Source organism: Alnus glutinosa, chromosome 14 (assembly GCF_958979055.1).
Source record: "Alnus glutinosa chromosome 14, dhAlnGlut1.1, whole genome shotgun sequence".
NCBI classification, from domain to species: Eukaryota; Viridiplantae; Streptophyta; class Magnoliopsida; order Fagales; family Betulaceae; genus Alnus; species Alnus glutinosa.
In genome coordinates, this window is record NC_084899.1 from 15,250,883 (window position 1) to 15,273,909 (window position 23,027).

A 23,027-nucleotide genomic window follows, 5' to 3' on the forward strand; every position below is an offset into this window, starting at 1 on the left:
GTCAATAAATGTCTCGTTCATGCCAACTTGATGATTACCAAACAATTAAACAAATCCCTCGATCAACTCACAGATTACACCATAGCAATTAACCAAATCATGCCTTGTGGGTTTCACTAGCCTAACTTTCATGGTGGCTTGGAGATGAGCTTGGTTTGGTTTTAGCTTGGATAGATACAAAGAATAGAAATTCAATTTATATATTTATTTATTTTTATCTAGGGAGATTTGAATAACAGATGTAGAGAATAAAGATATTTGAAAAAGATATGCAGAGGTTGGATTGGTTTTGGCTTGAGCTGCGAAATTTTTTTTATCTGGGGAATTTGAAAAGGATTCGAAGAGTTTTGTTTGGTTTTTGCTTGAGATACGGAGAAAATAGAGGTGTGAAATTTTTTATTTGGAGAGATTTAGAAAGATATGCCCTATGCAGAGCTGGGTCACGTGCTTTTGCAGAGACGTCACATCTAGCCCAAGAAGGACGTCAGACAGCACTTTTTTGGTCGAAGAAAGCATCAATTTCATAAACCTTTCCTTTTTATTATTATTTTTTTTTTTTATTTTTTTTATTTTTTTTTTTGCGTAGTATCACATCTAGGTGCAAGTGTAGCATTTCTCATAAATTTTTTACACTTTACTTTCCGCAAATTGAGTAAAGTTTCATGGCTTTGCTTAGTCCCTTGTGGGGATGGTGCCAATAGATGCCAAAGATTATTGTGGACCTTCTTACCTTTTAATTTTTATTCACGTCCAATATTGGGGACCAAATTCTACTACTCAAATCCTCCTTCGATCATAAAATCTTGTTTAGGCTTTCCTTTTTTTGCTTTGAATTGTTATCTTACGAGAGTTAACAAAATACACCCTCTACACTAAATATGCTACTAATTTATGGCTTTGGATGCATGCACAGTTTTCATGTAAATACTTCACATCTTGGCTCCATGGTCAAAAATTACTTCTCTCTAATCTACATCTATTAATCAGTGATGGGTAGACCTCCAATATATTACTTTTTTTTTTTTTTTTTTGAATGAACCTCCAATATATTACTTAGATTCTTTTTTTTTTGATAGGTGATAAACAGAATATTATTAAAAAGCGTAAAAGGCGCCCCTAAGAATCCAATATATTACTTAGATTCTTTTGATGGAGTAATATATTGATAGGGGTCGGATTAGGTTAAGAGGTGGAGTTGGAATATTAAGATTAGATTAGTTAATATTAGGTTTAGAGTTTATTTGAATTTGAATATAAAAATTTAGGTGTCATCATTTTAGGCTTTACTTACTTGTATTTCTATTTAAAGGCCATTTGGTTATTAATGAGAATTATTGAGAATTGATAGACTTTTGTCTTGTGATTTGTTTCCAGAACTAATTGGAGTTAATCATCATACAATTTCCCTTATATTTTCAGAGTCTTCCATTGTTCATCTGTTTCATCAAAAAGTATCCATCATATATAAACAAACTTATGTGGAATTTTTGTTATCCCAATAGGCTTTAGAGAAGAATCATGAAACTGAATAATGCTATGCAAACATTATGTGGAGAGTAAAATCTCAACTTGGGTTCCTTCTCCGTTGAGCATGTGTGTCGTTGAACTCAAAGGCTCATGTAGATAGTTATGGGGAGATTCTGAAGGGTAACAAGTACGCTCGAGTGAGCTATGCGCCTTAGTGCTCTTTCTCCGACAGCCAAACGACGTTGCTCGAGGTTGTAACTTCGCGCGGTATGCCAGTCGATGCTGAGAAAGCTTCAGGGAGTCGGTCGAAGCACCTGGCTCTCCCCCCTACATTGGATTTTCCGGTAATGAGGCTGTGGTAGTCCCCCTCGACCCAAAGCTCTCCATTTTGAACTTTGGTGGCAATGTTTGCAAGTCTGGTGGTCTGCCTTGTCTGGTTCCGCAAGTAGTTCCTAATGAAGGTACTGTGGTTGACTGTTTGCTTGAGGAATGAGGATTTGGGAGCCAACTTAGATCCTGTAACATCAAAGAAGTCTCTTGCCACTAGTCGGGCTCTTTACCTAAAACAATAGAGTGGATTCTTGATGCTAAAGGGTTTTTTTCTCCATCCTCCTCTGAGATGTTGCAGGGGAGCAGTGCTAATATAGTTAAGGGGAAAGGTTTTGTCTATGTTGAGATGGTTGGGTGTGATGTGGGTGGTGTAGATAGGAGTGATTCTTTTGTTAATGTTACCCCCATGTTTCTTGGATATGGAAGTGTTCATTAAGAAAGAGCCTATTCCGTTGAAATCCTGCACCCCATTTGATAATAAGAAAAGTGCAGGGGCAAAATCTTCAGCCCTGGGTATTGCAAACAGTGAAGTTTGTTATATTGTGGGCACATGTGAGGGTTTTAAAGAGGAGTTTATGGCCCGATTTACAGCCATTGAAGCGAGCCACTCTGAGAGGGAGTCGGTCTATAGTTCCATCAACTATGACTTGAAAGGCGGTAGACTAGCCGTGGCAGGACTGTGAATGGTTCTTTATGAAGTGTAAGCTATTATCATGGAATGTGACATGATTGAATGAGGGAGACAAACGCTTGAGAATCAGAAACTTACTAAGACAATGGAAGGTAGATATCATTTGTTTACAAGAATCTAAATTGGAGTTCATCTCCAATAGTGTTGTGCTTAGTTTGTGGGGATGTGAACATGTGGATTGTTGTTATTTCTCAAGGGGCCTCCGGTAGAATCTTGCTTATGCAGGATAGGAGGGTTGCGAAGTAAATAGAAGAGTGTGTGGGAGAGTTTACTGTTGCATTATCTTTTAGAAATGTCGAGGATGACTTCTCTTGGGCTTTTGTGGGCGTTTAGGGGTCTAATTCTAATTGTAATTGAAGGTATTTATGGGAGGAAATGGCTGGCTTGAGTAGGAGACCACCTGCATATACACATCTTTTATTATAAAATATTCTTCACTCTTCTTTTTCTTTTTCTTTTCTTATCTTTTTTTTTTTTTTTTTTTTTCAACTCACATCTGCACTATACTCTAAAAAGAACAAGTCAAAAAAATAAAAATTTGAACTCTCTAGAGTCACTTATATAGCCTAAGTCAAAAAAATAAAAATTTGAACTCTCTAGAGTCACTTATATAGCCTAATTTCACCTAATGTACAACCAATACAGGGCATGGCACATGCATACCTTTCTCTTTTTTTTTTTTTTTATAAGTCTTGGCACATGCATACCTTCATAATTCACCCAACCAAAATGGAACTTACTTTTTTTTTTTCTTTCTTTTTTATAAGTAATAAAAATATATTAAAAAAAAAATATAAAACACCTCTAAGTACACAGAAAGTATACACATGAATAACCAAACTAGCCCAAAAAAAGAAACCCAACAAGCTCGCTAGACCCTAAAACCTTAAGACCCACATGAGGCACTCAAAACTACATCATGTGGGCATTCCCTTTCTGACGCCAAAAGGGTGCGCTTGCATCGTCGTAGTTAATGGAGCTTTTAAAGTTCAACAAATCCCTCATACCTTTGGTTTTTTGGCACACAACCATAGTTTTCCGATGAAACTCATCTTCAATGGCATCCAAGATTGCCAAGGACAGATCCTCGCCCTCATCACTGTCCATCGCCCAATCCAAGGACATGTCGGGATATAAAACACCCAAAGGGTAAGGGGATTCTCCATCCTACCTATTTCAAATCTTATCGCCCTGATCCCACCCTACGATCTCCCCATCCGGGCCAAAGCCTACCAACCAAATCCTGGAATCGTCACCCTTTTCATCATTGGAAGAGCCGCAACCACCCAAAAGGGAATGAGTCCCTTCCACCCCAACTTCCTTAGCAACAAGAGTCGATGACGACACAACCGACACTTTAGGCAAGAGAAGGGGTTGCAGTAACCGATTGAGAAACCCCCTCCGAAGGAAACCCCTTGTCGGGAAGATTTCTTGACAACAGCCTTCTTGAAAACTGCCACTCCAACAGAATCCAGCAGTAGCAATGCCGCATCCACCGAAATTTCCTCGACAAAAAGGGGATCCTCCACCTTAGAGCACTGCAAAGACTTGGTCTCACCGACAATATCTATCCTCATCGCCGCCACAGACTCTGCAAATAAGCTCTCATCCACGCGCACTGCTTTGCCTTCTCTAGCCCTCACAATATATCACAATTTCCCCCACTCAAATCCCAAACATCATCATTAGGCTCTAATGCCCCAAAACCATACAATGTTATCTGGTTGGCTTTAATACCATTTGTCATGACCAAAGAAGAAGCTTGCCACCATTTATCTATATCCTAAAAGGAGTAGTAAAAGTTAGATTGGAACCTATAAAGTCAAATAAATAGCCTGGTCTCACTTAGTATAAAGCTAATATGGCACCTAGCATATACACGTCTTTATAATCATCCACCTAAATGTGAGACTTAGCTTTCACAACTCAGGATGTCATATTTCTGCAATGCAAAAATTCAACTAGATCAACCAACGTAAAATATGGCCCACTAAGAGTAACCCAAGTTTGTAATTACCTAAGTTTTTGCTTAGGCCATTCCTTATCATTTTTATGGGATATATTTATATGTGAAAACTGGGGTTTGCCAACAAATACAGCCATTCAGAATATATATACAACAATCATGTGTTCAAAATAAAGTAAAAGAACACATGCAATATCCCCAACAAAAGAGGGGGAGAACAAATAGAAACAAAGCAAGAAAGAAAAAAAGGCTAATCCAAAGTGTGTGACCCATGAAATCCACAAACTAGGGCATAAGACTAGCTCCAACCAGTCAAGCCTAACCTCTCAGCGAGATTGTACATCACAAGTTGATCCCAAACAGATCCGAAGAGGCGGTCCCCTCCAATGGCAAAAGTAAGGGCCCATGATGACAGAAGAGCTGTAAATACAGCAAACCCAACTGCTGATCGAACAACATCTACAAGACAAAATGTTTATTAAAACAAAAACGGCCATGTAATTTAAGTGCACCTTTTATAAGACATGCCAAGCAACTCAGTGATACAAAAACTGCCACCACCTAGTGAATCATAATAGAGATATATTCCCAGTAGAAGAAACATAAATTTATATATGAAAGTTCAGCAGATGGAGCATGCTTATAAATTGAAAAAACAGAATAGGGGGGAAAGAAAAAACACTCAAACTCAAGCAACTTAAGAAACACATATACCGCAAGCCTTACCTACTGAAGCAACATAAAATTTAAACCACAAAGATCAAAGGCACGACATTTAAACCAAGCATGACCTTTCAATATCTGAGCAAAAATACAGACACAGAAAAAATGCAGGTTTTCTCATTTCTTGTATTTTCCTTTTCTAATGAATTAAAGCCCATGTATGTAATAGGATAAAATCATAAAATACAAGATGCTAAGACACAACATAAAACAAGAAGTCGAAAATAACTAAGGCATTGCCTGGAAATTCTACTTCCTTTTATGCTTGATGCAAACCCTTACATATAGAATGTCTGGCCCTATCTTTGCTGAATAAGCGTGATTGAACTGAAAAATGCACATAAGCCCATATGATGTGCCAACTACAATGAAATTTGTCAATTCCAGGTTAATGTTTCTCAGCTTTTCAATGAGAGTGCCACACTCAATCTGTATGCAAGAGAATGACATTACAGTACCGAAATGATCTTGAATAGATAGATACCCCAGAATGAAATGTAATCTACACTCACAAATTGAATGAATGGGAACCGAGTGTTGATAGTAAAATGAAACACCAATTCTTTTTCTTTTGTTTAAAATATTGACAGAAGTCTCATATCTAGCAAATTGTAATACCTTTACTACCAAGAGATAAGCAACTCATTGCTTGTAGCTTTACCACACTTGCACTCAATAGTGAGGCAAGGTCTAACTGGCAATCCTCCCTACTGTAAACCTAATATGAATATCATATTGATGTATTGGAGCAGATTATTAATTAGTTCAGCGCAGATATAGGTGAAAATAGGTATTAGTTCTCATCACCTTTCATCAAAAACCAATATACGTCCTGATATTTTGTATTAGGGCTCTAAGGTTATTTAGTTTCACACACTGTCCCTAATAAAATAATGAAAAAAAAAAAAAAAAAAAAAAAAAAAAAAAAAAAACAGAATTCCAACTACAGTCCATTACATAAAACCAAAATTTTGATCCTATTATTCACTCAACCAAAACTCTGATGTGCAAATCGCATTGACTATCGAATTTCAAACATATGATTCATTTCTTACAAATCAATTTTTAGATGCTCAACTAAATCATAAATATTTCCACAGAGACCGATCTACATACCAACAGTGACAACATTAACAAACACATACCCGTAAAACTCAAAGCGATTAACTTGATAATAGAACATTCATCTAAATTTCGCAACAAAACAAAATCAACGCGCGCACGGAGAGAGAGAGAGAGAGAGAGAGAGAGAGAGATACAGCGGTAGATGTGAGGGAAGGAGCGGGAGTGCCGGAGAACGGGCCAGAAGTAGAAGCAATTCACGGCCCAAAGCCAGGGCAGCATTGCAAATCCGAACTTGTAGAATCTCCGCGCGTAGCTCAGCGAATCTTCCTCCGAGAGGCCAAGCGGGCCGTCGATGGTGGGCCATACCGGCGAAGTCCCCGATATTACTGAGTTCCGGCTAGGACTAGGGTTCCGGTTGTTCAGAATGTTGAGATTGGGGTTGGGGTTGGGGTTGGCCGGGTGGGTATCTGAGCCGGTCTCCATTTTCACCGGGGTGCAACCCTCTCCGATCAGAGTGGGTCGCTAGCGCCTCGATATGACGTCGTTTCTTGTGCTCTTGAGGAATGCTTCTGTAGTTCTGTGTCACAGACGCACAGCTGCTGTGTTGACGTGAAAATTCGTGCAACTATGGACCGAGATCCTTGTTAACACCGGAACTTGAGGCAGTCTCTTATACGGCGTCGTCTTATTTAGGTTGTAAATGAACCCCTCTCTTATATATATATTATTTTTTTAATTTTTATATTAATTTTTTTTAACAATACTGATGTGGCAGTTCAGATTACAAGTTTTTATTGTAATAGGAAGAGCAATTATAAGGATGATGGAAATTTGGTATTGAGCAACAAATTTCAGGTTTTTATTTTTCACAATATTGATGTGACAATTCAGATTGTTAAATTACACGTCACGATGTTAGGTTGATGAATTTACTCCCTTCAAAAAAAGGTTGATGAATTTACATATGATTAACATTCCAAATTTATACTTAATCGGAAAAAATATAAATATCTCTCTTAAACTACCACCTAGTTATCAATGTGCCCCCTAAACTACCAATTGTGTCAATGTACCCTCCTAAACCACCGAACAATATCAATGTCCTCCCAATGACAAAAATACCATTCATAAAATTATAAAAATTCTTAAAATTATATAAAAAACAAAAGAAAAAATTATTATTTTATTTAAAAAAAAATAGAAAAAACGAAAAAATAAAAGAAAATTTGATTTTTTTTTTTTTTTTTTTTTTTTTAAAGATTTTGTTTTATAAAATTTTCAGTTTGTGCCACCCTCTTTTTTTATTAAAAAAAAAAATCCTGAATTTATAAGGATATATTTATCTTATTAAAACTTTTTAAGGGTTAGTTTTCTCTTTTTGTTGGCTTTGGTGGGACATCGACATTTTTTAGTAGTTAAAGGGGAGAGGACATTGATACAATTGGTAATTTGAAGAGCACATTGACCATGGAGCGGTAGTTTTCCCTACTTAATTCCATGACATAATGAATATCTTAGTTTCTCCAAAACTGTAATTGTCCTCCGCGCCGTTCGTCCATTCCACTCCAACTTCGGCTTCTCTTCCAGACTAATCTCATTCTTGCTTGGGTTCTTCGTTTTATTGGCTTCAGGAGCTTCAAATGCAGCTCTTTTCACCTCGTGATGACAGCATTTTCCTATGGCCAAGAGTCTGAGATGCAAGATTTGTGATGGAACTAATAGTCAGGAACAGTGGTAGTGTACCACCGTCCGTTCGACAAAGAGATCGATCTCTTCGTTTTCGTCCAACGAAGACGAATATCTCTTCATCTCCACTCTCCAGCCCATTTCCGACGCTTCCAACCGACTCTGCCTCCGACATTTAGGAGGCAAAGTCGAGGGTTTTTCAACTCTCCCAACACCAGCAGAGGCGGGATGCAGAATCATGGATTCCCAAACCCCATTTGATTTGTAATTACATGCAACCAATCAAATCTCCTTCCAAATCTAATAATAAGGAACACATTTATCCAGAAGAAAAATCAACTTTCATGATGACCTTCATCAGCTCAAGCATCTCCTTTCATTGACGTTAAGGTTTCAAATTCAATGTGATAATGTTTAGACAATGATGATACAGGGGAAGATAAGAGTGAGTTACATGATCCAGTGCATATCTGAAAAAGAATTAGTGATGGTGGCATCTTCCCTCAATACAACAAAACCAAAACCAGATACCCAATCCATTCCATCAGAAAGCCGTTCTCCCTTATGATAAAGGAAAAAAAAATTCAAGAGAACAGCACTGGTAAATGGGCCAAGATCTTGTTCACTTCTTTTTTCTATCTTTCATAGTAAACTGCTCTGAAAAACTACCCGTGATGATTACTCCATGAGATAGTCAAGCTCTCAGATGCAATTCACTCGGAGTGCAAAATTAGGTTATCATGAAATGAAACATCACTTTCAGTACTTGTTCAGATTTGAGATCTCTCCCGCATTTTGGCCCTAGCAAAGAATACTCCAGCCAAAAGACCTACAGATTGCGAAAATTTGTTTTTGATAATGCCAAAAATGAAGAAAATTGAAAATGTGTTTCTTCTGGATTGCGGAAGCACGTGTAACATGGTCAAGCCAATGACATGACAGAAAATTACCAAAGAATATGCTTGCAGAGTTCTCCAAGCTGGTAGGAACTTTGAAAAGAACGATGCCAGCAACAGACAGAGGGATCTTATTCAACGACCCGACAAGGCTGCAGGATGCAGTCAGTGATTAGTGATGTATCGGGTAAACATGCTTGATCCAAAGTAAGGATGATGGTTTAATCAAACTAAACCAATAATTCATTCTTTCAAAGAAGAAGAAAAAGAAAAGACCTGATGGTAACTTTTTTTTCAATCAAATTTCATTTAGCTTAAAGTGAACATGAGTTTATAATGGCATAAGACCTGAGCAACTGAATTTAACCCCTTTCAACAATGAACTTTTAAACCCTTTACCCAAATCAACCATTGCAACTAGTCATTATATAGCAATAGTGTGCTCTTGGGGTGGCTAGTTTGCACAAAGCCTCAACTCATCCCAAACCCATCCTCCATTTGATTTGCACCTTGTTCACTAGGAAAAACAAAATCTAATGGCAAAGAAAAGTTAAAACCTGATAACCAGCCGTCTCAGAGTTGGGTCATCTGGGTCTCAATTAAAAAGAGAGAGAAAAAGGAAAAAAAAAAAATTGCACCCTCAAATTAACATATAGCCATCAAATATTATTTTTTCTTTTCCATTTCTTTTTTTTTTGGTTTGTGGTGGGGGGGGGGGGGGGGGGTCGAGTATTCTTTATCTTACCTGTATGTTGTAGCCCCAGTTTGATGAAGAAACCACATAGAAGTGAAACTGATTGCCAGTCCCAAAACTCCACTTAATGTAATTACAAGCCAGAAGGTTGGCAGCCTCAAAAGTGGCCTGCCAATTCAATTCAAGATCCAAAACATTCAACAAGATAATTTTGAAAAAGGAACAAAATGAAAAAAAAAAAAAAAAAAAAAAAAAAAACAATTTCCCATGCATATTATTAGAGGTTAATCAAGTCTCTCGAATTGCCTTATGATGATCGAGTTACAAAAGGTTATACAGGTTATTGAAAGGTGCCATTATTATCTAGGAGATAAATTAGTGTAATTAAGGTTGATCATAAGATTAATATTTTTAGAAGACTGATATAAAAGCACACTCATTGGTGCATGAGAAAAAATGAACATCTAGGTAGGCAGTTAATGTAAAAAAAAAAATGAAAGGTTTCATCCCAAGTAAGAAATGTTTTGAAAGCAATTATGATTCTGGGGCAGTGAACAATCTCCATCTTCCAAAGGAAAGAAAACATTTGAATAAAGTAATAAATTCTAGCAAGGCAAATAAATGAAGATGAGAGGCATCTGATTGAGGTACTTCAGAGTAAGACATATAAAGCAATCTAACCACAAGTAGAAAACAGGAATCACAATAAAATTTTAGTGAAATTGGATGAATTACTGGCACTCTTGAAAAATGGTTTCCCCAATGCATAAAGCATATTAAATAGACAAGACAGAGAGAGGAGAAAGAGGCATGGGCATCTAATAGAAGGAAGAAAGAAAGAATGAACAAATGAATAAACACGACAAGAAAGACAGATGGGAAAAATAAGAAGAGCAAGATGATACTTTTGAGTCCCTGATACAGATTTATTCTATTGTAGGGAAATTCTACTAGACCGAAACCACTCTATAGCCAGAATAGTTCAGAATATAGCAAATAATGGTTGGGGACAGAGCAGCAATCTCTGGTGCAAGATTTCTAGTTAATCGTGCAAAAGCCATAAGGCACCACCTGATTTTCTCGTTAATCTTTGTAATATCAACAAAGGGAGAAAATATAGGCAAATAATAATCGCCCGCATCCGCTATCCGCACATGCGGATGCGGTTAATAAAACCCATTATCCGCATATGCGGATGAGGATAGCAATTTTAGAGTATATAGATACGGTTAATAACCGCATCTGCATTTCCTTAAGATATAATATATATATATATATATAATCACTAAACAGACATCGTTTGTAATATTATTGAATTTCACTACTAGGAAACTCTTCTAATTTGTTTTGATTTAATTGCCTTATATGTTCTTCCTATATTATTATTACTTTTTCAAATATTACTTCCTTTCACCAATCATAGATAGATGATGCAAGAAGCTAAACAATGTATGAGATGAAAATTTCATGACAAAATGATTAGCAAGTGTGATTTGAAATACTATAGATAATACCCGTTTGTATTTACTAGAAGTAAGAATTACAACTTCAAGACCCAAAACATTCATTACCTCATATGCGGTTAGCTGATTATAACCGCATTTAATAACCACGCGGATGCGGATAGTAATCGCATGATGAGAATACGAATATCTAAAAGTGATAACCGCATTATGCGGATGCGAATGATGATATTGCTAATAACCGCATCCGCGTTTTTATTATCAACACCAAAAAGGGATAGTCATACTATAGAGCAATTCATTTGAGTACCGTTGCTATAGCTATGGAGGAGTTCCCCGCTTCTACTTGCAGCCAACAATATCTAAACAAATTTTCCATTGCATGGACCAAATAAGATGATCATGTTAAGACCAGATAGGGAGCAAAGAGGAGCTGTGAAATCAGAGAGTTCCATAACCAAAAATCTTGTGCACAGGAGACAAACTGTGTGACCAAACTGCTTCTAATACCTCCGAAGATGTATACAGCTTTAAAATGAATCAGTATGTTAAACGGAGTTTGTTTGAATTTCAAAAACATTATAACATCAACTCATGAAATCTATTAATTATTAATAATTAATAGAAAAGATTAATGCCATACATCAATAACGAAATAGGAAGATTTGGGTGCAGATGACGAAGTATATTAGTTATAAACTAATAGTAAAGAAGAAATTTTAAGAGAAGAGGGAAGAAAATAAAAAAATAAAGAAAAAAACTCACGTTCTAGAGAGATAATCCACCTCATTGAAAACAACAATTAGAAGAAACCCTAAAGGCAACGATAGGACGTTATTGAGCAAGACCATTGAAAACTCATTCAAATTTCCAGATTTGGTAACTTGCTTTGCTGTATCCATGACCCTACGAAGAGTCAGCTGCACAAATAAAATAAAACAAATAATGCATCAACTACATTTTAGATTTAAAACTAGAAAGGAACAAGATATTATGTATGAGCTGGTTGACAGATGCACCTATTAGATCAATAAACTAGTACTACCTCCATCCCTATTTGTTGGTCCTCCACAGAAATTCGAAACTTTTAAGGGCACATCACCATTACTTTTTAAAACTTTCTGACTTTTCAAATTTGTCCTTATGGTTTTGCATATAAATACTACTCACTATCATCTAGAAAGACTATTTAGTAAATTTGTCAAATTTTGGGCACAGTCAAAGTGCCTGATGCTTTTTTCCCATACTTTGAGATGCTCCTCTTGAATGTTTTCTTGTGCGTGCACATTAGCCACTATAAAGGAACATCAAAAAAAAGAGAGGACCAACGAAATGGGATGGAGGGAGAAGCACATAAGGAGCCACTCTATTATCAGAATGCAAATACAAGAACCCAGTGCACCTACAGGGATCTTGTTGAACCTGCAGCCACGACGCTGAGTCTTTAGTCTTTGCACCTCAAACTTGAAGTTTAAGATATAAAACTAACAAAATACTGCAATGCTGTAGGACCACTAAATATTCCGTAATGCAACCAAGTTAATTACAATGATTGCAAATCTATTCACTCCTTAATAAGGTGGCTACTTAAGTTATATACACACAAATTCATTGTTTCATTTTTCAACTTTCAGCCTATCACAACCTCTTGATAAGCTGTTCGCTACTTAGTGTGTTTAGTACACATTAACATGAACAGTTTTAACTATCTAGGTGAAGAACGCTCCTTCCTCTTAACCACAAAAGTGCTCATGATAGACATGCAAACATGTACAAGATGCCTCATAGACTTAGAAGAAGACAACAATGAGAGGGGGGGAGGGTCACAATATACATTACAACTTTGTTCAACTAACCAAGCTTTCATCCCCATATTGCATAGCAAACACTCCAAAAGGTTAGTCTCACATTGGGTGTCTACATTGAGTTAATGAATTATAAAGGTGCTCATTGGTGATAAGTCTCATATTGATTCTTTAATAGGTGAAGCTGACCTTTCTAAGTGATTTTCAGAGGGCTACGATTATAAGTTGACTAGTCCTTTTGAATAGATAGCGCATATATGACTTCTGCTTCTGTAAGTCGTGACAAATGACATTAAAGTACCTAGTAACACCTGTGGCACTTGGGCACTGTGGTGTGAGGTGGGTAAATTGTCCACATTGTGTAAGTGGATTATAAAAGTGCTCATGGTTATTAAGTCCTACATTGGTTCCTTACTACGTGAGACTAAGCTTTATAAGTAATTTCAGTAAACTCCAATTGTAGCTTATAAGTGTTTTACAGAGAAAAAAGAGAAATATCATTAAAAAAATGTCAAAAAGCCAAATGATGCTAAAAGGATGGCTAGGGAAGGTCAAGCAATGCATTTGGATGAGGGGTTATATGTAGATTCTGTGGCGGCAATGAGGGTTGATACTGCCGGTGGGACTCCTCATTTCCCTCTCTCGAGCAATTCTCTTGCGCCAGAGCCGGGGGGAACCTTTGAGCCCAAAGGAGTCTAAGCTTCTGCAGAGCTCGAAGACAAATGTTATTGATGAGGCAGCTCCTGTGAAGGTTGCTTCTAAGAAAACTTCTCCGGCAAGAGCTTTCTTACGGAGGGGATTTCTCAATCCAAGTTTGTCAGGGCAAGCTTCACCTAAAGTGTCGGTTGCGTCGTCGTCAACACTTTTGGGTAGTTGCGTCACTCCAACCGCTGATAAGGATGAGGACCTCAGGGTGATCCAGTCTCAGAAGTGGTCGGTAGGTTTTGGTCTGTCAAGGAAGGTTGATGTTTAGGATCAAGGTGATCAGTTCTGGGATGGGGAGAATGGTGTATCTCCTTTCCCTTTGGGTGTTTATCTGCCCAACATGCCTTTGGATTGGGCGGCGGATGATGAAGAGGATGAGGTTCTACTTTTGGCTATCCTGGATGCTAGTGTAAGCAAAGAGGAGTTTCATCAGGAAACAATGGTTGCGTGTCAAAAGACCAAAGGTAAGAGGGATGTGTTAGATTTGAAAAGCTCCATTAATTATGGCGATGATTGTGCAACCTCCCAACGTTGGAAAGGTAAGGCTCACATGATGTAATGTTGAATGCCTCTCGTGGGCTTAGGTCTTTTGGGTTTCTAAGTTTTTAGGGTCTTGCAGGTTTGTTGGGTCTCTTTCTTTTTTGGGGCTAGTTTGATTGTTCTCATGTATATTACTTGTGTACTTAGAAGTGCCTTACACTTTTTTTATACAATTTTATTACTTACAAAAAAAAAAAAAAATGCAACAAACTAGCTACAAAAGCTTACTATGGATAATCAAGATGTCCAATTGTGTACTCACAGAATATGATGCGGTTAAGAAACAGTTAGCAAGCTGCCATGCGTAGCCAATAGCATGAAAAGATAGATCAGTAATTCCTCCAGAAATTGCTGAAATGATCTGCACAAGCCGCAAGGTAAAACCATTCAAACTTACTCGTTCGTAAATCCATGGAAATGTATTTAAATAAAATCTATGTAACACGATAACATCTTCAGAAAAAGTACAAATCCAGTAATAATGTGCTTGAATTCTCGAGATGTTAAAAGAGAACCAGATTAGTTGCAATTTACATCAATCAAAAGGAAATTAATCAGAGTTCAACTTGGCAACCAACGACGCATTTATACTTAATTGGACACATCAAAATACGTGCACACACAAACAAGGCATCCTTTCAAACATGTCTGGCCCATGGAGAGTTACTGTAGTACATCAGCAATTAATATGTTAACATCACATGAACCTCCTAAGCTGCAGGGACACCAATCTTTTTTTTTTTTTGATAAGTACTGCAGGGACACCAATCTTTGGTCCCCTAAAATGTATTCATATTTTTATCATCCTCTTCCCCAAAACAGAAAAAAGGAGATATATACGTTGAAGTAGGATCCACTTCCCGTGTTTTTGTTAAACCAAGGGATTGATTGTTGAAATAAATCATGAGATTGCAACAGTCAATTATACCAATTTGATATTCAAAAATAAATAAAATTGATCAATTGACTTTCTATTTTCAAATCCTACAAATCTCATATAAATATGAGTCCTTGTAATATGTTACAAATAAAGATTGTAGTCCCTAGGGCTCTGTCTATGGTGGATTTAAGCTTCTAACGCTGAACTATCTTAATTCTTTATATACTCTCTTTCTCTATCACCCTTCACTTAATATAGTATTTCAAATTTTGACAATATAAAAAAAGTCATTTGATAGAACAATTTAGCTATCTTATTTCACTACTACATTCTTTAGATATAATAATAAAAAATTTAAATAATATTTTTGAAATAAAATTAACTATTTAAGACATACAGATTAAAAACCTGATGGAGAAGAAGAAAAAATCAACAACAAAGAGTAGGCAACAAAATATTAACAACTAAAAAAAAAAAAAGAAGAAAAAGAAAAAGATGAGACACTAATTAGAGATGCAAGCAACAATGGAAACTAGAAAAGGAAAAAGAAGTTGATTATTTTATTCCACATCCCAATTTGGTATTTCTGGAAACGACTAAATCCAAAAGTACATTTTGAGTCACTGAACGTACCATTAGGAACAGAGCAGCCCAGACTCTACTGTCATGATGCTTACTGAATAAATACATTTCGCCAAGTGCAGTTATCACATTGGTAACATTCTTCAAGACAGTGACCATAGCTACATTAATGTACTTCAAACTGCAGAAAAGATTAATCATATTTAAGGAACAAGTAAAAAGATAAGTTTCATGTTAAAAGCAGCATGAAGCGAGCACATAAACAAAAATTTGCATACCTAAACATGCTTGTTATAAGCATGCCAACAAAAATAACATTCACGGGTAACCAGACCTTAACCAATCTCCATGTTAATGGTTCTGTTTGTATTACGCCCAGAAAACTCAATATAGACACAATAATCACTGAAATAAGATTCTGCATCCACAGAAGTACGTGTCAGTGTCATGATCTTGCTCGATATCAAAAACTATTTTCAAGTCATTTTAGTTCGTGGCATTAAGTAAATCCAACAAAATTATTTTGATGAAAAAAGGGAAAAAAATCACAATTATTAATTTCATATAAGGGACAACAATTACATTGAACTACCTGGTACAGCATCAAAGATATCCCAGCGTTAAAATCATAGCTGGAAAGCACGAACTTGTTGATTAATATCATGCTGCATGAGGAAACGCAATATGCAAGGCCAGACAATAAGGCTTGATTATGCATTTTGAGCACCCTGTTACTTCGTGTTGCTTTATCCTTGTCTTTGTCCAACTTACCACTTTCCAAGTCATTTTCATTGGTTTCAAAAGGTTTCATTGCAGATAATGACCTGCATATAAGTGGATAGGATTAGTTCGAGGCCAATGTTTAAAACTCACTTTTGTTTATTGTTCTAGGAGCAAAAGAGGGAAGACCAAAGAAGAGAGAGAGAGAGAGAGAGAGAGAGAGAGAGAGAGAGAGAGAGAGAGAGAGAAATAAAGCCAAGCACATAAACAACTTATCGTCTAGACCCCCAAAGAGTCTCAATGGTCAAATAAAGGCAAAAAAGATAAAACCTATTGTGAGAAGACTAATGGAACCAATAAATTCAATCATTGAGAAAGGAAAAATTATTTTTTTGATAAGCAATCGCAAATTCATTAAAAATTACAAAGGAGCAACCCAAGTACAAAGGGAGTATACAAGAGAGACACCTAACTATAAGCAGAAAAAGATCTAAAGAAAACTCAAAATATTAAAATCAAAGGCAACAACCCAATGATAAAGAGTCTTAAAGAATAAAGCATTTAAGTCCACTAACATCCTATCATTGTCCTCAAAGCTCCGATTGTTTCTTTCCCACCAAAGATACCATATGAGGCTGGACGGTATCGTCTTCCAAATTTCATCAAGCTAAAACTTACCACCTTGCGCCCTCCAACATGCTCGCCACAACCCATTCTGGCCCTACACTACTGAAGATAGTATTGCACAAAGCACTGACAATCTCACAATGGAGTAGAAGATAATCCACTAACTCTCCATTCTTCTTACACATGCAACATCACTTAACCAAAATGACATGTTTCCTTAGATTGTTCATGGTGACGATCTTTCCTAATACGGCCAACCAAGCAAAGAACGCCACTCAAGGGAACCTTAGTCCGCCAAATACTCCTTCAAGGGAAAAGAGTACTATCATGGGGAACAAGAATATTATAGTACGATATAACATCAAACAACCATCTCTTGGAAGGTACCCAACAAAGCTTGTCTTCATCACCCTGCCTCACTCTGATGAAATATAACAAATTCAAAAAATGAGGTAAAGAGATCAACCTCGCAATCGTGAATTGCTCTAAGAAAGTTAATATTCCACTGATAAGTGGCACTAGAAAGCTACAAATGGTTTGCCACCTCAACTTCCTTAAAATGAACAATACTAAACAAGTCAAGGAAAGTTATCTTGAGGGCTTGATCTCCGCACCATACGTCATACCAGAATCTAATTTTTGAGCCGTCACCCACCTCAAATCTAGTATGACTAGAAAGCTCCCCACAACCCTCTTGATATTTTTCCAAAGTCGCACCCCATACAACCCATGGACCTCATTTGAACACCACCACCCCATGCACTACCATATTTTGAATCCACAGCCATCCTCAAAAAGGCCTCTCTCGTGTGCATAGCGCCAACCACTTCTGCAAAAAAGCTTGGTTGAACACAAGTAAATTCCATACCCCAACCCTCTTTCAAAGATCGGAGTACATATCTTAGCCCAGCTAACCAAGTAAAATTTCAACTCTTCAGCCATACCACCCCAAGAAAATCACACTGCAACTTCTCTATGCGATTAATAACACCAACTAAGAGGGGAAAAAGAGACAAGAAGTAAGTAGGCAGATTAGATAAAGTATTTTTAATCAGTGTAACTCTCCCACCCTTTAACAAGTACATCCCTTTCCATCCAGCCAAACGGCACCATATCTTCTCAATAAATCCCAAATAGATTTGGTCTTAAACGAGGCTCCCAAGGAAAGACCTAAGTATTTCATAGGCAAAGAAGATACTCTGCAACCCAAAATACTAGCCAGAACTTCGACATTAATAACATTTCCAACCGGGACAAACTCTGATTTAGCCAGATTAATTCTCAAACCTGAAACCGCTTCAAAGCATAAAAAAATAAATAAATAAATAAAACACAAGTTGCAAAGATGATCGGGATTAGCCACGCTAAATATCAAGGCGTCATCTACAAACAAAAGGTGAGAAATATTGATAGCACTAACACTCCTAGGCCCCCCTAATAGAAGACCCCCATTCAATAAAGCAGAAATAATTTTACTTAATGCCTACATAACAATGATGAACAAAAAGGAAGACAATGGATCTCCCTGTCCCAAGCTACAAGAGTTACTAAAGAAAACATCGGAGTGTCATTGACCAATGCAGAAAAGCGCACCGAGGAAATAAAACCGCATCTCCTCAACATATGCAAGTGAAAACCAATTGACATGGTCATAAACCTTCTCAATATCCAACTTGCACAGCACACCTAGTTCCGCAGATCTAAACCTACTATCAAGGCACTCATTCGCAATGAGAACAAAGTTTAGAATCTGCCTACACTTGATGAAAGCGTTCTAAGGCTTAAAAATGGTCTTCTCTACTACCATTTTCAACCTATTAGCTAGAGCTTTGGCAACAATTTTGCACACTCCACCCATTAAGCTAATAGGTCAAAAATCTTTAATGTCGACGCCCCTGGGTTATTATTATAAGAGAAATGAAGGTCGCATTGAGACTTATTTCAAACATACCTCTAGCGTGAAAATCATGGAAGACATTCGTGATGTCTACTTTGAGCACCTCCCAGAAAGCTTCGAAGAAACCCATAGTACAACCATCAGGGTCTAGAGCCTTGTCAATTTTAAAAAGTTTTATACTTAATTCCTGATAACTCAAATATAATGTAGAATAAAGCTCACAAATTTCAACTTTGAGCACCTCCCAGAAAGCTTCGAAGAAACCCATAGTACAACCATCAGGGTCTAGAGCCTTGTCAATTTTAAAAAGTTTTATACTTAATTCCTGATAACTCAAATATAATGTAGAATAAAGCTCACAAATTTCACTTCTCATACATTATAGGAGCAATAGTAGATTGCCAAGAGGTGTGCTGCAGAATGAAGAAATTCTAATATAGTTAAAAAAAATGGCTCCTTATAGGAACAGAATCTGATAGAACAATACATTGGTTTCCAGCTAAAACAAGCCATATTGTGATTAACTCAACAAAATAACCATCAGTTACAAGATTATCACAATTTCCTCTTCTTAAAAGTTACATGTTTCACAAAGTGCACTGCCATAAACCTCTAAATTGAAGAGTTCAGACTCAGATAGGTGTCCATGCAGAATTCTAGCACAATGACAAAGAGGAAGGAGAAAAGTAGAAGGAAAAACACAAAGCAGGGTAAGAGCATCTAAGAAAAGTAGAAGGAAAAACTCTCTTTTTGTAATTCAAATTTGTTTAGTCTTCCAACTTGTAATAAAATGAAACACATCACCACTAAGAGACATAAAAAATTGAAGTCACATCTAGTGCCAAGAAATAACAGAAATGTGCAACAAAATCATATTTTTGTCAAGTATAATACTATTCATTTTAAGCAAATGAAAACAGAATATAAAAAAGGTAAAATATAGAGGCAATGCTAACATGAAAAGAAAAATTATCAGAATCACAAACATTAAATATAGGAATCTATAAACACTTAAAACCCAGTATCAAGTACAATACGGTAACACTTAATGGGGCAAAACAAACCTGTTTAACTACTTCTCTTCTTAATGGACTGAACACTGGAGACCTGACCTAGAACCCAATTTGAGTCTTCGACTAATGAAATTTGAGGCCTCGTTGACCCTTCAGCTAATGTTACTTATGTCTTCCCCGAGACTTCTTTCTGAAACAGATCGAAAGAATCTAGAGAAGCTCTTTAAAACACAGGTCTTAAATATTTAACCAAAAAAAAAAAGGATATAGGCATCAATTCCATGTCCCAATTGGAGATCTTACTGAATCAAAGGATAAAAACAATAGCAGCTGCAGAAGTAATATAACATAGCATATAATTGACAATTAAAATGGAGCTATGAAATGTCCGTAGTTCGTGACTGAAAAGGGCCTATACGACTAAAATCCTACTATTCTATATTTCATTTCTAGCAAAATGAATTTTCCAAAACTTACCAGCAACTAAAATGGTAGCTAAGAAAATAATCTACTTCCCATTGATAACCCTGAGAGGAAATCTATAACTTCCCTAACCATCACAAGAACATAAAAGTTGTTTTTACAAATATGAGGAAACTCAAGGAATGAACTCTTGAATATTACTTGGACCTCTCCATCTTATAATTATCATTGGAAAGTGTTATGCCAAAACACCATAACTAAGACTAGCAGGGTAAGGCTGCTGTCAAGAAATGTGGTTTGTAGATTTAGAATTTTAGTGACCTTACCTATTCAAACAACAATGAAAAATGGAGGATTAGTTCTTGTAAGTTTCCGTAATGGAGGAATGTTAAGTATCCAGACAAGAAAATAAACTATTAAATGTTCCATAGCATCTCTCCTGTTATCTATGTTATCATCGACTACAAAAGCAGATCACAAGGACTAAGATTTATGTGCTAAAGCTTCCATCAAGAACATTTTTCATGAAATCTAATTTTTGATTACCTATTTAACTCTTACATCCATAGAATACTAGTACATAGTTACCTTTTTATTTTCCATGCATTACAAATAGTGTTCATCCTGAGTTTTCATTAGAGTATTAGATGTTATAGCATTCATTGTTTATCAAGATTAATAACATCAGATATTACCAACAACCTTGCATGACCACCTGGAGATGGAATAGGTATACCAAGATTTCGGACATTTACTTTTATCAAGTTCTATAGATTCTTTTGATCAAACATATGAGTATACCAAGATTCCTGACTTTTAATTTTGTACTCAAAGGTCATTAAAATAAACAGCCTGAAAATTAAAACAAAACAGAAAAGTGACTAAAAGAAACTATTACCAAAGGCTATCATCACTTTTACTTCACAAGCAACTATCTGATCAGCTAAGGTTCTATAGTATATAGCCTGCATGTAAGTTAGGCATTTATCTTTAGCATTAAAACTAGCATATACAACAGATTAGAAATTAGACAGCTTTAAGTGTTCATCTTGACTTATTTTAGACAATCTATTTCTCCACAAATCTTTCGTTGACAGCCAACTCATGTATGTGATACAATCCCATGATTTCTAGGTTTAATTACTCGAAACTTATGTATTAATATTAGAAATTAAGAGTCCTTGTCAATTAATTTTTGAATCCTTGTCCATTAAGGATTACGAGTCCTTATTTGCAATTATTGGAATCCTTGTCCATGAAAAAAAAAAAAAAAAAAAAAAGGAATCCTTATCCATTAGAGATTAGAAGTCCTTATTAGAAAAAGCTTGTGAAATTGCCAGTGCCAATGAACCATTTTGAGCAATTAATAGAATTTTGGCCATTGGGTATTAGCAGTTTTGGGAAGTCTATAAATCATAATGCCTTACGGGCTTATTATTATGGAAGCAATGAGGTTAGATCCCTCAAAGACATTTAGGAGGCCAAATCCCCTCGAAGTGATCACTCTATTCTCTCTTTCTCCTCTTTTATTCTTTTTTCGATCTATTTGATTTACAAATGATAGAACCTAAGTTCCTATAAGTATGGCGAGGGAGGAGAACTTGGGTCTGATGTGTCTATTGAAAGATTCGAAGATCTCTTTTCTATTCATCCAGTTTCTCATTGACCAAACATAGCTTTCGCAAAAGCTAGCAATTCACCATAACATCCATTATAATATACTACACAATCAGCAGGACAATAAATTAATAAAATGAAGAACGTTTCAATTCATGCTCAGTGGAAAAAAAAAGTTTACAGAAGTTGAGAAAAAGTTTCGTTCCATGTTCAAGCATATGTTATCAAGTAACAGTCGAGGAATATGATAAATCTGTAAACCCAAATGAGATGCCAACTTTATGAACCCTCAGTGGGCAAGAAAGAAAAGCAATAATTACCCATTCCATTTTGAGTTGAGAATAATCTTCTAAGCCACCCCAAAAGCACAAACTCTACAATAACCAAGAGACAGAAGAGAGAGATTACCTTGAACTCATTTAAGCCAAGACCTCAGAAGCTGTGGAGCTGTGGTTTGAGTACCCAAAACGCATCATGGGTCACAACAGTAAATAGAAATAGACCAAAAGCATGAAAATTTGATAAGCTGGGAAAGACAGAGATAATCACAGAGAAAAGAGTTCAATTTGGCACCAACTTGAGAGTCAGCAGGATGCGCGCTTGGAACAAAACTGACCCAACTTCCTTAGATTCCAAAGTGAAAAATATTTTAAATCTTTTGGGATTTGAATTTTTTTTTTTTTTTTCTTTTTTATGTTCGCTATAAATGCACCATTTGAGTTTCGTCTGACTTTCACAATTTTCTTGAATTGGAAGCTAAGATGCGCCGTTCTATGGCTGCGCATTATAGCATTTGGTCAGCTGAGGCGTTCGTTTGTTTTTTTATATTTCAGGACAAGAGACTTGGTGCATTTGTTTTTTTATATTTCAGGACAAGAGACTCGGTGCATTGTCATCTTAAGATACAATTTTTTATTATTTTGCTCATACGGTAAGATGATTCTCTAGTTAGATTTTTAGTTTTTTTTAAAAAAATAAAAATAAAAATTGTCACGTAAGCAAAAGTGGTCAGGAATTGTATTTTGGGATAACAATGTATTGTATCTGTTCCAAGACTGTTCAGGTATTTTTATGAAGAAATATGATATATTATCACCCCAAGACACAACTCTTGACCACTTTTATCCACGTGGTAATTTTTACTTTTCTTTTTTCTTTTTCTTTTTAGAAAACGAAAAAAAAAAAAAAAAAAAAAAAAAAAAAACCCCTAGAGCAAGTGGAAGACCATCTTGGTACG

The 23,027-nt window shown here is 36.3% G+C and overlaps 2 protein-coding genes across 7 annotated transcripts; both read right to left on the reverse strand.

Annotated features, from left to right (window-relative positions):
• Nucleotides 1-4,570: 4,570 nt before the first annotated feature.
• Nucleotides 4,571-6,893, reverse strand: LOC133856915 (probable gamma-secretase subunit PEN-2). Its single transcript, XM_062291965.1, has 2 exons — nucleotides 6,437-6,893; nucleotides 4,571-4,913 (listed from the first exon to the last, which is right to left on the reverse strand). The coding sequence occupies exons 1-2, from the start codon at nucleotides 6,723-6,725 to the stop codon at nucleotides 4,753-4,755; spliced, it is 450 nt and encodes a 149-aa protein (XP_062147949.1). The 5' UTR covers nucleotides 6,726-6,893; the 3' UTR covers nucleotides 4,571-4,752.
• Nucleotides 6,894-8,259: 1,366 nt separating this feature from the next.
• LOC133856914 (GDP-mannose transporter GONST1) lies at nucleotides 8,260-22,486 on the reverse strand. Of its 6 annotated transcripts, XM_062291964.1 has the most exons (11): nucleotides 22,368-22,434; nucleotides 22,199-22,237; nucleotides 19,806-19,940; nucleotides 16,086-16,320; nucleotides 15,772-15,911; nucleotides 15,545-15,674; nucleotides 14,294-14,392; nucleotides 11,747-11,901; nucleotides 9,570-9,686; nucleotides 8,879-8,976; nucleotides 8,260-8,757 (listed from the first exon to the last, which is right to left on the reverse strand). In XM_062291964.1, exons 4-11 carry the CDS (start codon nucleotides 16,302-16,304, stop codon nucleotides 8,699-8,701), a joined length of 1,017 nt encoding a protein of 338 aa, XP_062147948.1. In that variant the 5' UTR covers nucleotides 16,305-16,320; nucleotides 19,806-19,940; nucleotides 22,199-22,237; nucleotides 22,368-22,434; the 3' UTR covers nucleotides 8,260-8,698. The 6 variants fall into 6 exon arrangements, with proteins under 6 accessions (XP_062147948.1, XP_062147943.1, XP_062147944.1 ...); XM_062291959.1 differs by having other exon boundaries at nucleotides 22,199-22,485; XM_062291960.1 differs by having other exon boundaries at nucleotides 16,086-16,317; nucleotides 19,802-19,940; nucleotides 22,199-22,485.
• Nucleotides 22,487-23,027: the final 541 nt, after the last annotated feature.

Excerpts from the sequence above, each read along its gene's own strand:
- LOC133856914 (XM_062291958.1), bottom strand. Across the intron at positions 15,912-16,085 it reads TATCTTTGATGCTGTACCAG|AATCTTATTTCAGTGATTAT; the intron begins GTAGTTCAATGT and ends CTGTGGATGCAG. Across the intron at positions 14,393-15,544 it reads GGGCTGCTCTGTTCCTAATG|ATCATTTCAGCAATTTCTGG; the intron begins GTACGTTCAGTG and ends CGGCTTGTGCAG.
- LOC133856915 (XM_062291965.1), bottom strand. The coding sequence starts at position 6,725 with ATGGAGACCGGCTCAGATACCCACCCGGCCAACCCCAACCCCAACCCC. Across the intron at positions 4,914-6,436 it reads CTTCCCTCACATCTACCGCT|ATGTTGTTCGATCAGCAGTT; the intron begins GTATCTCTCTCT and ends TTTGTCTTGTAG.